Genomic DNA, 13,843 nt, shown 5'->3' with positions numbered 1-13,843 from the left:
CCTTCACTCGAATCACCATCAGCAGCTCAGTTATACTTTAGACCAGCACTCGCATGAAACAAGCTCATGTGAATGTAAACACAGGCTGTATTTGTGTTCCTGTCTCAGTGGTGCTGTTCAGGAGCTGGTCTCTCTGTCATGAGGAACAGAAACCCTGCTGTGATCTGCTGACATTTATAGCATCTAGATGAACAACAACGTGTTCAGTTTAATAAGACATTTGAAGAAAACTCCATCTCAAGTTTCGGCTTTATTTATTTCATGAATATTAATGAATGATGGCTTGTCAGAGTTTTGCTCCAAGACCAACAGAGATTCACAGTTTAATCTGAGACTCTCCAGTCTGGATGTGTGAGTCTGAGATCTGAATGTTCCTCCAGTGTTTATTACTCGACTCAGTCGCTCTCAGACAGCAGGGAATCGAGAGGACTGTGTTGTTTTCTGTCCGCATGATGCTGGATCTCTGGCTCAGGGCCGTTAGGAAGGTTCTCTGCAGGGAGAGACGGCTGAAGAAAAGCATTATGGGAGGAAACGCAGCTGCAGGCTTCAGGACATGAACACTGCACCGTTTGAGCTGAGCGTTCAGAGGTCACAGACACGCAACTAGACGAGCAACTGCTGTGTGATTCTGCATGCACACACACACATGCCTCAGGAGACGCTTGCTGACCTGTGTGTGTGTGTGTGTGTGTGTGTGTGTGTGTGTGTGTGTGTGGTGCTGATGGCGAGAATAATCAGATGCATGTGAATAATCTAGTGTGTGTGTGTGTGTGTGTGTGTGTGTGTGTGCGCAGAGCCCGGGGTAGAGCGAGCGCTGATGTTCCTCCAGAGGCCTCAGAAGGTCACGGCTCTACAGGGCAGAGATGCGGTTCTAGAATGTTCCGCCTCCGGCTTCCCCAACCCGTCCTTCTACTGGATGAGAGGAGACGAGCTGGTCCAGAGCAGGTGAGGAGAAACACATCATAAGGGAATATGTTGTAAAATCTAATGTATTTATGTGGTCAAATGTGGCTGATTTTTACAGTCTCTAGTCTTTACTGTCAGTTTTGATCAGTTTGATTGAATAGTTTAATTAATAAAAGTATATACTGTGCCCTGCATAAGTATTGGAACAGTAAAGACAAAATTGCTTTCTCTGCTGTGGAGTCAAGACATTTGCAAATATGATTAAAAGATGCGATAAAACTACAGAATGATACATTTTATTATTAGGTCTTTCGACACATACATGTTATACCAAATAAAAAGACATATGATTGCTACATTTAATACAAAACTTATTAACATTTAGTCAAATGTCACTCTTGAAAGAGAATGCACAGTATATATGGCAATATCACTCTTGATATAGATGTCATATATTAGATTTAAGTATGGAGCTGTTGAATGGTGCTGTCGTGCATCTGATCACTATCCTCTAACATCAGCTGATCTGTGTGTTAATAATCTTCTGTGAGCAGCTTCATCTCTGCTGCGTCTGTCGAGTCTGAAGGTGTTTCTGTGTCTGATTCTCCGTCAGATCAAAGAAGTACTCTCTCCTGAGCGCCAGCAACCTTCTGATCAGCAGCGTCACAGACGACGACTCGGGAACATACACCTGCGTCGCTCACAACAGACAGCAGAACATCTCAGCGTCCTGCGAGCTCTCCGTGCTCGGTGAGTAATAACCCTCACAGAAGACACACGCTCACTACTGGAAAACAGACATCATTTAGATATATTTACGGTAGGAAACTTACTGAATAGCTTCATGGAACATGATCTTCACTTAGTATCCTAAATTTTACAATGTACAATATATTACAATGTATTTTTTGGCTTTTGCTACAAATGTACTAGCCTGACTATTTCAGTTCGCTTCTGTACTCAGTCTGAGATAGCGACCCATCTCCCAGTTTACCTCTGGCTCCAAAACAGCCGGCTAATCAACACACAGAGGGCGGGCTGAGAGCCGTGACATAGACACTAAGCGCCGAATTTAAGATTGTAGTTTAGCTTAGGGAAGTTGAAAACAACAGCGTACATGGAGACACGGGATGCTATTTGCTCTGTTGTGGAGAATATTCTTGCCCTTTACCAACTTATACCAACCAAAATATAGAAAGACTTCAACTACAGATAATATTAATATGGAAAATATTACAATATTAAAACAAAAACACTTCCAGATCGCATTTTGCAGCATGCTTTGAGAGCTCCACAGAAACCCTCCACCTCCCCAGCTCCACCTGTACTGCTGTGGTTTGTTATATATTCTGTTTGTGCAGCAGCATTGAGTCTTAAATACTCACAGAACTGTGTTGCAGCAGCAGCAGTGATCTTTAAATTCTTTCTTTCATTTGTAAAGGTAATAATAACATATTAGTGCAAAATTAATTGAAATGTTGTTGTGATATTTTTTTCTTTTCAGCTTGCCATGAATATACCCTTTGATGTTGATGTGGTGTTATGGTTATGTTTAGTTTTGAACGCAGGAGTTTGAGTTTTAAATGAATTAAAGAGATTTCCAAGAAACCTTTGGTGAGAAACTCGCTCGTTTGTTGATCTGATTCTAATTTCCATGAGTTTCATCTTTCTTTGTGAGATTCTCTGTTTGATCATTAGCTCTTTGAAATGAGGTTTTGTTCTTGTTTTTATTTTGCCATCCATGTGAATTCTCAGTTCATAATCAGCTCTTATTGCGTGAGATTTTCACAGCTTTTGTAGATGTTTAGCTCATCAAAGCAGAGGTTCAGATTCTGTGTTTTGATTGGATGCTGGTAAACACCTGTGATTGATTGATTGATTGATTGATTGATTGATTGATCGATTATCGGTAGATTGGTCGATTGATTGATTGATTGGTTGGTTGCTTGGTTGATTGATTTATTGATTGATTGATTGATCGGTTGGTTGCTTGGTTGCTTGGTTGGTTGGTTGATTGATTGATTGATTGATTGATCGGTTGGTTGGTTGGTTGGTTGGTTGGTTGCTTGGTTGATTGATTTATTGATTGATTTATTTATTTATTGATTGATTGATAGCTTGGTTGATTGATCGGTTGGTTGGTTGGTTGGTTGATTGATTTATTGATTGATTGATTTATTGCTTGGTTGGTTGGTTGCTTGATTGATCGGTTGGTTGATTGATCGGTTGGTTGCTTGGTTGATTGATTGATTGATTGATTGATTGATTGATTGATCGGTTGGTTGGTTGGTTGGTTGATTGGTTGACAGACATACATCTAGTTTTGTGAATTGCAGCCTGACTTTTCAGTTTTAGCAATTTTTGTATTTTTTTTTGTTTCATTTTGTTCATGGTTTTCATATGATATTTATATTTTATATTTTATTTTAAGTATTTTAGAATTCAATTACTTTTTCCTGGTGGTTGAGGAGATTCCCCCCTTCAATGTAAAGCGCTGTGGGTGCCCAGAAAAGAACTATACAAATGTAAAGAATTATTAATATTATTATTATTATTTACAAGAAAATCTACATAATAATAATAATGAACAATTAAAAAATTTATCCATTAAAAACAAAAAACAATATAAAAATCATGTTGTGACTTAATTTCATATATATATGGCAAACTAAACCCGATCAGCACTGTTTCCATCCTTCTCTCTCATGCGGCGTATTATTCATGTTGTAAGAGCAAGTTTCTGGCCTTTAATCCAATTATAGACCCACTGCAGGATATTTGACACCCAGTGGCAGCTGTATTATTATTATTATTCCGGCCTGTAAATCAAATAAAGCAGGCGATTGTGTAAGAGGAGAGCGCCAGTGCTCTGGAGACTCTGGAGAAATAAATTGGTCTTGGAGTTTTTCTGTAGGTATTTTGGAAGCAGATTTTGCAACATAATTTAATTGATTATTATTATTATTATTTTAATTTACAACCATATTTGTTTTGAATTGAAGGATTGTTTTGAAATCCTACCTTTTGGAGTTGCAGTTGGAAGTAAAAACACAAAAAGCAGAATCATTTTTCCATATTGTTGCACATACAATAATGTACGCTTTCAGTCAGCATTCACCTGATCAACTTTGAAACACACTCTTGCTCAACCCTTGTGGGTAGTGAGTGTTTACAGAGATTCTTGTTTAGCTCGTCTGTAAAACATGAATGCATCTGATAAACAACAGCAAACCGGTGAACTGAACTGAAGTCCTCAATGTCCATGTAAAAAAAAAAAAAAACAACAACAACAACAACTGTACTGGTGTTTTATAATATGTATTTTTATTTAGTCTAAGTCTTTGTCTGACATATCTGTTGAAACAAATGCATCCATTAAGTAGACAACAATAAAAATGCAAGGACTTCACATGCTTACAAAATGTTTAAATGAAATCCTCGACTTTCCCTTTCACGTTTGACTGAAACTCTACCATGAGTAACACTGGCCAACTACCAATTCTGATATAGCATTACAAGCTTTTGAGTTTCAACAAGTAAATTAAAGTGGAATTGTGTAGCATCAATTTCCTAACTGTACTGTGTAACAGAACAATAAAACTCTTCAGACAGTTTATCAGTAGGCTATGTATTTGGTTTGTTTAAGTCTGGTGTTTGATGTTTCTCTGCCCATTCATATTATTTTGGGTCAGGACATCACATCATTGGTTTTTCATTTTGTTTCCACATTTTATTCAGATGTCGAAAATTTTAAATAATGTTTAGTGGATGTTCATGAGAAAGCAGAGCCCATAATATGAATTTTTACAATAGAGCTGGACGTCTTTAGTGAGTAACCTTAATCTAGTAATAAGACAAGTGGAAATTGTGTTGTATTGGCTACAAAGTCATTTTGTATGGCATTGTATTACACGTGGATATGAATAACTGCTAATAAATGCTAAATTAAACTGAAAATGCAATGCTGAATTGGAACAACACTGGTTCAAGAAGGCTACCAATCAAAATCAGTGGTATTTTAACACAAATATCTGTCACATTAAATAAGATGCCAACATGGACTGGTTCTTTGACAGTCCATCATCTTCAGAAACCATGTAATAAAAGAAAAACTCAAAGTAAAAGATCCAAGCTACAGTAGATGCAACGAGAATAGACAATGATTGTGTCTATAGTATTTTCTGTTTGAGACGATTTGACAAATAATGCTTTACTTTAATTAAAGATTAAGAGCAGAAATTCCATTAGCAAATAAAGTAGCACCTTAAAGCCCTTGATAGGAGTAGAATAACCACTTCTAGGTGAATCTAAAACCCAAATAAAATACGGAATAATTTATTATTTTATAATTATTTTAGAAAAAAATCTATACATAATGCAATAAGCAATATAGTTTTGCTATATCAGATTCCTTGTCTTCCAATAATGTCATCCAAAAGTGTTGTATCCCTGTACGTTGTCTTTTCCAAACCCAATCACCCACATTAGAGCCAAAACCGTCAATGAAGGGATTGCTGATTTAAATGGTTTCCTGTGATCAAACTCTGCAAAATCAACCACTGACTGTTTTTGTTTTGATAGTAAGACTGTGATGGAAAGAGTTTATTACCCAAATCAATGTCCAGTTGGTTGTCCAGACTAAGGCGTGTGGCAGAGCAGGAGTGAGTGCCTGTAGATCCTCTATCCTCTTCAGCAAGGACATGGCGAGTAAGAAGAGATCCACTTCCGCCTGGCCGAACTCCCTCCAGAGGAGCTTCAACACCTCTAGGTGGAGTATCCATTCCCTGGGCCTCGGCCCCTGTCCCAGCAGGATGTCTGCTCCCTGATTGAGCCCACAGGAGGATCTGGTGCACCAGCCTGTGTAGGGGGCATGAGCACAGACCCCGCTGCTGATTAATATAGGAGACCGCAGATGTGTTGTGTGTGAAACAATGGCCTTCCCACAGACCCTGGGCAGAGCGACCACTTATGACCACCCCCCAGAACGTGAGAGAGGCATCCGTCGCTAGCTTTACTTGATGACAAAGAGCCCCCAACACTGGGCCTTGAGACAGGAACCTTGATTGTGTTTCCCCTCGGGGAAAACCGCTTGTTCCTGAGCCACCACTGCAAGAGTCTCACATACAGCAGCCAAAATATGTCATGTTGGACAAAGCTGCCATCAGACCCAACAGTCTCTGAAACTCATTGACAGTGAGAGACTTTCTCTAACTCCCCTCACAGCTGTGAGAATCGCTTCGATACGAGCAGCAGACAACTGTGCCTGCATTGTCATTGAATCCCACACCACGCAAAGATAAGTGGTTCTCCGTAGTGGAGAGCTCTGTAGTGTACCAGCTTCTTTGCCTCCAGAAACCTCTTGACGACTGTATTGACTGCGCCACCGAAGAAGGCATAAGGCGAAAGAATGGCATTCAGCAGAAATAATCTGTCCTTGTCTTGTAGATCGGACAGATTCAACCACAAATGCTGCTCCGTGCCCTTTTGTGCTGCCTTTGATTGGGAGATGGCTTTTGTCGTTTCTTTGGTGTTGGAATACGGATACAAGTACAGTTTCTCCCATGATCTTCACACCTCAGCATGGAGACTGGGGAAAAATGGAAGGACCCGAAGTGAAGGTTGTGATCTGGCTTTCAGGAAGTGCTTGTCCAGCATGCTTTTGTTACAAGCATCCTCTTTCTTGGCTGGCCAATCAATGTTGAGTTTGGCAACAGCATGAGTCACAACCTCCACAAGCATCTCATAAGTAAGGCACTGTGATGGCAAGTCCTAGGTCTCCTCCAGGTTGATGTTCATCATATCAACCTCCTCAGAGGTTGGCTTTGGAAAACTTGCATCAAATGTTTCTCCATGTTGCTTCGCATAACTCGTGCTTTGTTGCAATTTCTTTTTAAGATTTTTTAAAAAGTCTTTTGAAGTCTCTCTGCAAGCGAACATACAGGTGCCAATATAATGTACCAGCTCAGGTATTCAACATTACAGTTTATTCATGCTAGTAACTTGGTGTTGTTGCTGTTCTATATGTTGTTCTCCTGTCTGGCCTCTATGGAATGAGAAATTAACTAAGGAAAAAAATCTCATGTCAAAGAAAGTGGAATTCCAGAACCCACCCAGTGATTGCGTAATCCCCCCGGGCCAATGGAAGCTCAAAGGTGTTTAGGAGCCAAAGCAAACTCCCCTAGAAAGTTTGCTTTGGTCAGCTGTTTCGAACTGCTGAAACTAACTCAAAAGTAACTTTGCCTGTATAAGTTCGAAATTATGTCATATGAGTTCATTCTTCAATTTAATTTGAAGTATGTCAGTGCCTTGAGAGCGCAACCTGTTTATCTTCTTTATTTTACAAAAGCACACAGTTTTGTTGATATGGTGAGCACATACAAATAAAAGACCCTTTACAGATTCAAGTGACGTTCTTGTATCCATCAAAAGCAACGGAGTATTTTAAGTTATTTTTTCTGTCTTCTGGAAAATATGCAAGTTCTCCCGCCGGTGTCTTTGCTGACCCCAGGCGGTTAAAACAAAGTTTAACATTTAGTTGTTATACATTATTAAATTTTTCAGACATACATACACATATACATCTAAATATACATATATATGTGTTGCGTTAGGCTTACTTAGACGTCTCAAGCACTTGCATATTGCTCTTTTGTTGATCATTCTGTCATCATTTACTCGCCCTTATTGTGTGATATCCTTTTCTCCGTGGTTCACAAAAGATATTGTTTGGTTCCAAACATTCTTCTTTTCTGTTTGTTTGAAGAAATAGAGAGAGTCAGATGATTTATACATTTTTTTCTTTTTTCTTGATTCTACAACTGTTAGGAGAACATTCCATTCGATCATTTTGCAAGCGTTAAAGGAATGTTACTTTAATGTTCTCTGAACATTCTGAAACAAGCAGTAACAACGTTAGACTAATGTGGAACTAAAATGAACATTCCTTGACTGTGAAAGATGTACAGGTAATGTTTTTGTGAACTCTGAATGAAGATTGCATTAGTGTGACTGTCTGTTGAGTGTATTAGAGAGAGTGTTTAGTGATCCAACTGGTGTGTGACGTGTGTGGAGCGCTCGGTCTGCGTGTGTGTGTGTGTGTGTGGCTCATTAGTGGCGTCTCCACTGGTTTGACTGGCAGTTCATTGCAGTACGTTTAGTGGGATTCTGGCCTGAACCCAGCGCTGACACAACACTCAGCATAGCGTGTGTGTGTGTGTGTCCAGTGTGTGTGTGTGTGTGTGTGTGTCCAGGGCTTCAGCAGCAGATAATGAGGCATCCGCTGAACTGTCCAGTGTGTTTTTGCTGCCGATCTGTTCACTCATGGTTGACTGGGAAAGAGGAGGAAACACAATCAGTGTAAAAGTAGCAGTGACACAATCCTGTAAGAGATGGTTAGTTAACAGCTGCTCTCTACTTTAACCAGCTCAGAATGATACTAACATACAGCACAAACACTTCATGCCCTTTACTAACACACACGCGATCATTACTACACACTCCTACTGCTCTCAGCACTGATCATCACAGTTCAAATATAGCAGTAATATGCTGAAAATATTTGTTATTTTTCAGGATTCACAGATGAACTGAAAGTTAAAAACAACAACAACATTAATTTGAGATATAATTATTTTGTTAGATTATAAATGTCTTTACAGTCACTTTTTATCAATTTAATGCATCCTTGATGAATACATTTTTCCACAAAATTATAAATTGAATCCAACATTAATAATAATCAGAAACATTTCTTTTTCACATCACAGAAACAAATGACACTTTAACAGAGATTCAGATAGAAAGCAGATTTTTAGTGTGCACTAGCAAGTGTGTACTGCCTCTAGTGATTGAAATGGGATTGTGTGTGTTAATACTGTGAAACCAGATTAAGGGAATGGTTGGGAAATCCAGCTACTCCAGCAAACACTGACGGAGCGGGATTGAGATTACAGGAACAAATCCCTGACCCGCTTAACCGGATGAACCACACAAATGACCCGTTCAGTGTAAATCAACCTGATTATGATGACTTCAGTTTCTACTGTATTCTGAGCCGTCTACACTACGAGTCTAGTGTGCAGCCTAACTAGGGAGCATGTGAAGGAATCAGCAGTGCATTCAGGATGACAATAAATGTTTCAGATAATGAATGCTTGTTATTTCCAATCCTAATAACTCTCATTAGCCTCTTTAATATATTTAGTTCTTTTTGCCCATATTGATGCAATATTATTGTTAATACTAATGATGTTCTGATCTGCAGGGCTCACAGAAACGTCACAGAGACGCTTCACACTCAGACGTGTCACGGCACATTAACATACACGAGTGTTATAGTGTGTGTGTGTGTGTGTGTGTTACATTGTGTGTGTGTTTTGGACAGAGGTCACATGAGGGACGATGCATTAGAGCAGGTTTAGTAAAGCTTAACTAGGACGACTGGAGAGATGACTGCTCTTCACGGCCCACGACACACTGTCATCTCAGGAACTCACTAAAACTGATTTAAATACAGACATGAGTGTTAATCTGCTCCATTCACAGATTAAGTGTGAGCTAGAGAGTGTGTGTGTGTGTGTGTGTGTGTGTGAGTGCTGGGTAATGTGTGTGTGTGTGTGTGTGTGTGAGTGCTGGGTAATGTGTGTGTGTGTGTGTGTGTGTGTGTGTGTGAGTGCTGGGTAATATGTGTGTGTGTGAGCACTGGGTAATGTGTGTCTGTGTCTGTGTGTGTGTGTGTCTCTGTGTGTGTGAGTGTGTGTGTGTGTGTATCATATCAGGACACAACTCTGTATAATGACATGGGTATGACACAGGTATTACAAGGAGAGGGTGACTTATGAGCACATAACCCATGTCCCCATTTTTCAAAACGCTTATAAATCATACAGAATGAGTTTTTTTGAGAAAGTAAAAATGCAGAAAGTTTCCTGTGAGGGTTAGGGTTAGGTGTAGGGTTGGTGAAGGGCCATAGAATATACAGTTTCTACAGAATAAAAACCATTACGCCTATGGGATGAACACACTTTACACAGAAACAAACGTGTGTGTGTGTGTGTGTTTACTGTAGGGTAAACAGATGTGTTTAATTAGTGTGTGTAATCCTAATGCCCATGAGTGGAGGATTATGGGTGATTTCTGCGTGTGCTGTCCTCTCTGTCTCTAGATTCATAAATTATGTATTATTGTTTGAGAATACAAACTGAAATTAGGTTTTATTGTGTTTATTCTTCTGAGTTCTGATGGGCCCTGACACACACTTACAGAACACACACACACCCCCTCTTTCTCTCTCATACACAAACACGCACATACACACGTTCTCTCTCTCTCTCTCTCTCTCTCTCTCTCTCTCTCTCACACACACACACACACACACACTCTTTCTCTCTCATACACACACACACACACACACGTCGCTGGGGACCATGGACGGTTTAAATGTCAGCAGCGGCGCGACGGGCTGTCACTGACTCCCTCCTGAGACACACACACACACTCATGCACACACACACTCGTGTGACAGATGTTTACTGTGCTGAATGCTGTGTGTTTTCCATCTGAATGGCTGAGGATGAGAATCATTACGACGGTCTTCTGTCCCTGCGCTGCTCTTTTGTCATGATAATGTGACTCTCTGGTTCACCTGTGTGTGTGTGTGTGTGTGTGTGTGTGTGTGTGTGTGTGTGTGTGTGTGTGTGTGTGTGTGTGTGTGTGTGCGTGCGTGTGTTTGTGTGTCCGTGCGTGTGTGTGTGTGTGTGTGTAATATCCTCTTCTATCATCCCTGGACACCATTAGGCCGTTCAGGTGACACTTTCAGACTGACATGAAGCCTCTCATCGGGTCAAACGCCTTCCCATCAGCCTCTGCTCCATTTATAGATGAGAGCTGGATACATATATTATTATTGTCATACTTTTTATTTTGATAGTTTACTCATTGTAATTTTCATTTTAGTTAACATTTTAGAAATGGTGTGTGCATTTATAATTTTTTGTATTGTTTTTTTAATTATTATTTTTTATTTCAGTTATTTCAGTTTGGTTAATTTAATTCAAATTAAACTAATAAATGTAAATATATATATATATATATATATATATATATATATATATATATATATATATATATATATATATATATATATATATATAGTAAAAATCATAAAAAAAATTAATAATAATTCTCTGGTTAATAGAAAAAAAAAAAAAACAGTATTTATTTAAAATAGAAACCTTTTTATTTTTATAAATGTCTTAACTGTCACTTTTGATACATTTAACAAACGTCACACAGGTCTGAGTCACATGATGGGAGTAACTGACAGAATGATGTTTTCTGTGTGAACTGTCTCTTTAAGAAGCGTCTTCCCGCTCCTCTGAGCCTCGGCATGTTTCAGAAGTGTGTTTGATTTGATTATATGCTGTAATTGAGTATGCGGAGGTGTTTGGTGGTTTTTAACCCGTTGTAATTGGTGAGTTAGTTCAAACCCGCCGGTGATGGAGGGGACGCCTGCTTTAATGGAAATCGTTTGGGTTTAATTAGTGCAATACAGCGCAGATAAAGATACGGCAGCTAATGACACATCGATGCTGACGCGTCCGACACACGCTCTGAGCTGATGGTTGGGAAGAAAGCGCTCGAGCTAACCAACAGCTCAGTAATTAACGAGAGCGCGTGGCCTTGGGCCTGGAGTCTGCATCTGCATGCATGAAGCTCATGTGTGCTTATTGATCACGCGTGTTCAGCACATCACGCCTGCTTTGATTCCAGTTTAACAGCAGATCAAACAACCCTGCGCTTCACAGTCTACATTACAGATGATCCCCACACTGCAGACACTGATCTACTATAATATATGATAAGTCTGATAAAAACATCCCAATAATCCACAGCACTCCAGTCCATCAGTGAACATCTGGAGAAGACAAAACCTGAAACACATCCAGCATTAAGATGATTTTAACTCAAACAATGCTGTGCCCTCGCTATTCTCTTGGAACATTGGAACAATTCAAATCAAATTCAAATCAGATCGTGATTATCCTTTTTTCCCCCCTGTGCAAATGCTGAAAGATTCTTAAATCAAGACATGTTCGATTTCAGAAAACAGGAAAATGTTCAGAAGTTCAGATGTTTGTGATTAGAGAGGAGAAGACTGAGTGACATGTAGAAGAGCTCGGTTGTGTTTACCTGCTGTTGTGGTGCGTGTTTGTGACAAAACTATGGCATACAAACAAACAAGGTAATTGTGACATTGTAAGCTTACAATTCTGAGCTTTTTCTCTGAAAATCACAGGTTTATAGCTTACAACTATAGTTTAAACTCATAATTGTGAGTTTGCATCTTGCAGTCTTGCATATATATATACATATGATGACTTTTTATCTCATTCAGATTTTTTCCCGTCAAATGTAATGAAGTGAAATAGTTTCTCAGACGAGTGTGTGTGTGTGTGTTTGTGTGTGTGTGGTTGGAGTTCAGAGGGAATCTTCTCATGTGTTTGTGTGTGTGTGTGTGTGTGTGTGTGTCTGAGTCTGTCAGAGGCTCTTCAGCGGATCAGCTCGTCTGTCTGATCTTATTCCTCTGATCTCTGGCTCTGCTTGTGTTTTCAGACTGAAGGAAAGCTTAGTTTCTTAACTAGTTTCTAAGTGCACTTACTAGACGACACACGTCTTCATTACCTCCATGATTAGACAGCACACAAGAATTCTAAAATATTAATATGATAATCAAAAGTTTCAGTGCAGCTTTATTGAATGTATTTCAAGAGATTCAGTCATTATAATTTAAGTAAATAATTATCAATATTTATTTTACTGAATAATAATAATAAATTATTAAAATGTTTTATTTTAAATGATATATAACATTATTATTATTATTATTATTATTATTATTATTAAAATGTTTTATTTTAAATTATATAAAAAATATTATTATTATTATTATTATTTAATTGTAAATGAATAATTATCATTAATTCAATATTTATTTTGCTCAATGATAATTATTATTAGTATTAGTATTATTATTTAAATAAATGTGCATGTAAAATATTATTAATAATAATAATGAAATATATATAAATATGATTGTTTGAGCTTGTCTTAAAGCATCATCTGTTTCCAGTATATTTTGATACAAGAAATGAAAAAGAATCATATAATTATCTAAATGATCAAAGCAACATTAAAATAAATCATTGTTGTTGTTTTGTGATTTTCAGTAATTACCTATATATATATATATTTTTTTTTTTTTATAAATATTAACTCAGCTGAGCTCAATGAATATGTGTAGTATATATATATAAATGCCAATGATATTATGAAAATGAATGTTAATGTTGGGTAATATTCAGTAATAACTGGTATGGTCTGGTTCTGCTGTGGTTTGTTTCTGGCTCTGTCTCTCTGAAGTTCTGCAGCGTCTGACTCATTCCTCTTCTCTAAAGTGGACAAACATCACAAATCCATCTCATTCCAATCAGCCAATGCTGTCCTTCTGAAGATGAGCGTCCAGACTCTTATTGAGATGAGGACGATCGATACGTCATTTTCCTGCTGAAATGAGCCTTTGCTTCTCTGAGAGGAAAATCAGCAGGACTTTGACTTTAATCATGACGTGCGTCCGTCTGCACCGTCTCAGCTGGTTTAACCCTTTAATGATGTGTGTGGATCTCTGCGCTGTGGCTGCAGATTTGAGCGGATTATGTTGATTTATGTGAAGCAGGAGTTCAGATCCTCTGTGTGCTGCTGATATGTTCATATTCCTGTGTCAGTCTCACACACGAGCTCTCTGACTTATAAATGAGGAACACCGCAGTTAATATGTTATATTATATTTCATGCACAATTACATTTCTGGAATTAACAGACAAATGAGGAAAACAACGAAGCATCATACATTCAAAGAGAGACGTGGAGTTTGGTGATG

The 13,843-nt window shown here is 38.5% G+C and overlaps 1 protein-coding gene across 3 annotated transcripts in view; it reads left to right on the top strand.

Moving 5' to 3' along the window:
* Positions 1–13,843, top strand: part of dcc (DCC netrin 1 receptor) — a 167,710-nt gene that overhangs the window by 64,783 nt on the left and 89,084 nt on the right. For all 3 annotated transcript variants that reach the window (XM_052555810.1, XM_052555809.1, XM_052555808.1), the window contains exons 4-5: positions 795–945; positions 1,520–1,656. In XM_052555810.1, coding sequence (XP_052411770.1) covers positions 795–945; positions 1,520–1,656 — 288 coding nt within the window. The remainder of the gene's footprint in view (positions 1–794; positions 946–1,519; positions 1,657–13,843) is intronic.

This window comes from Carassius gibelio, chromosome B5, assembly GCF_023724105.1.
Source record: "Carassius gibelio isolate Cgi1373 ecotype wild population from Czech Republic chromosome B5, carGib1.2-hapl.c, whole genome shotgun sequence".
Taxonomy (NCBI): Eukaryota; Metazoa; Chordata; class Actinopteri; order Cypriniformes; family Cyprinidae; genus Carassius; species Carassius gibelio.
Note: the sequence above shows the minus strand (reverse complement) of the source record. Positions and strands in the feature narration are given on the sequence as shown.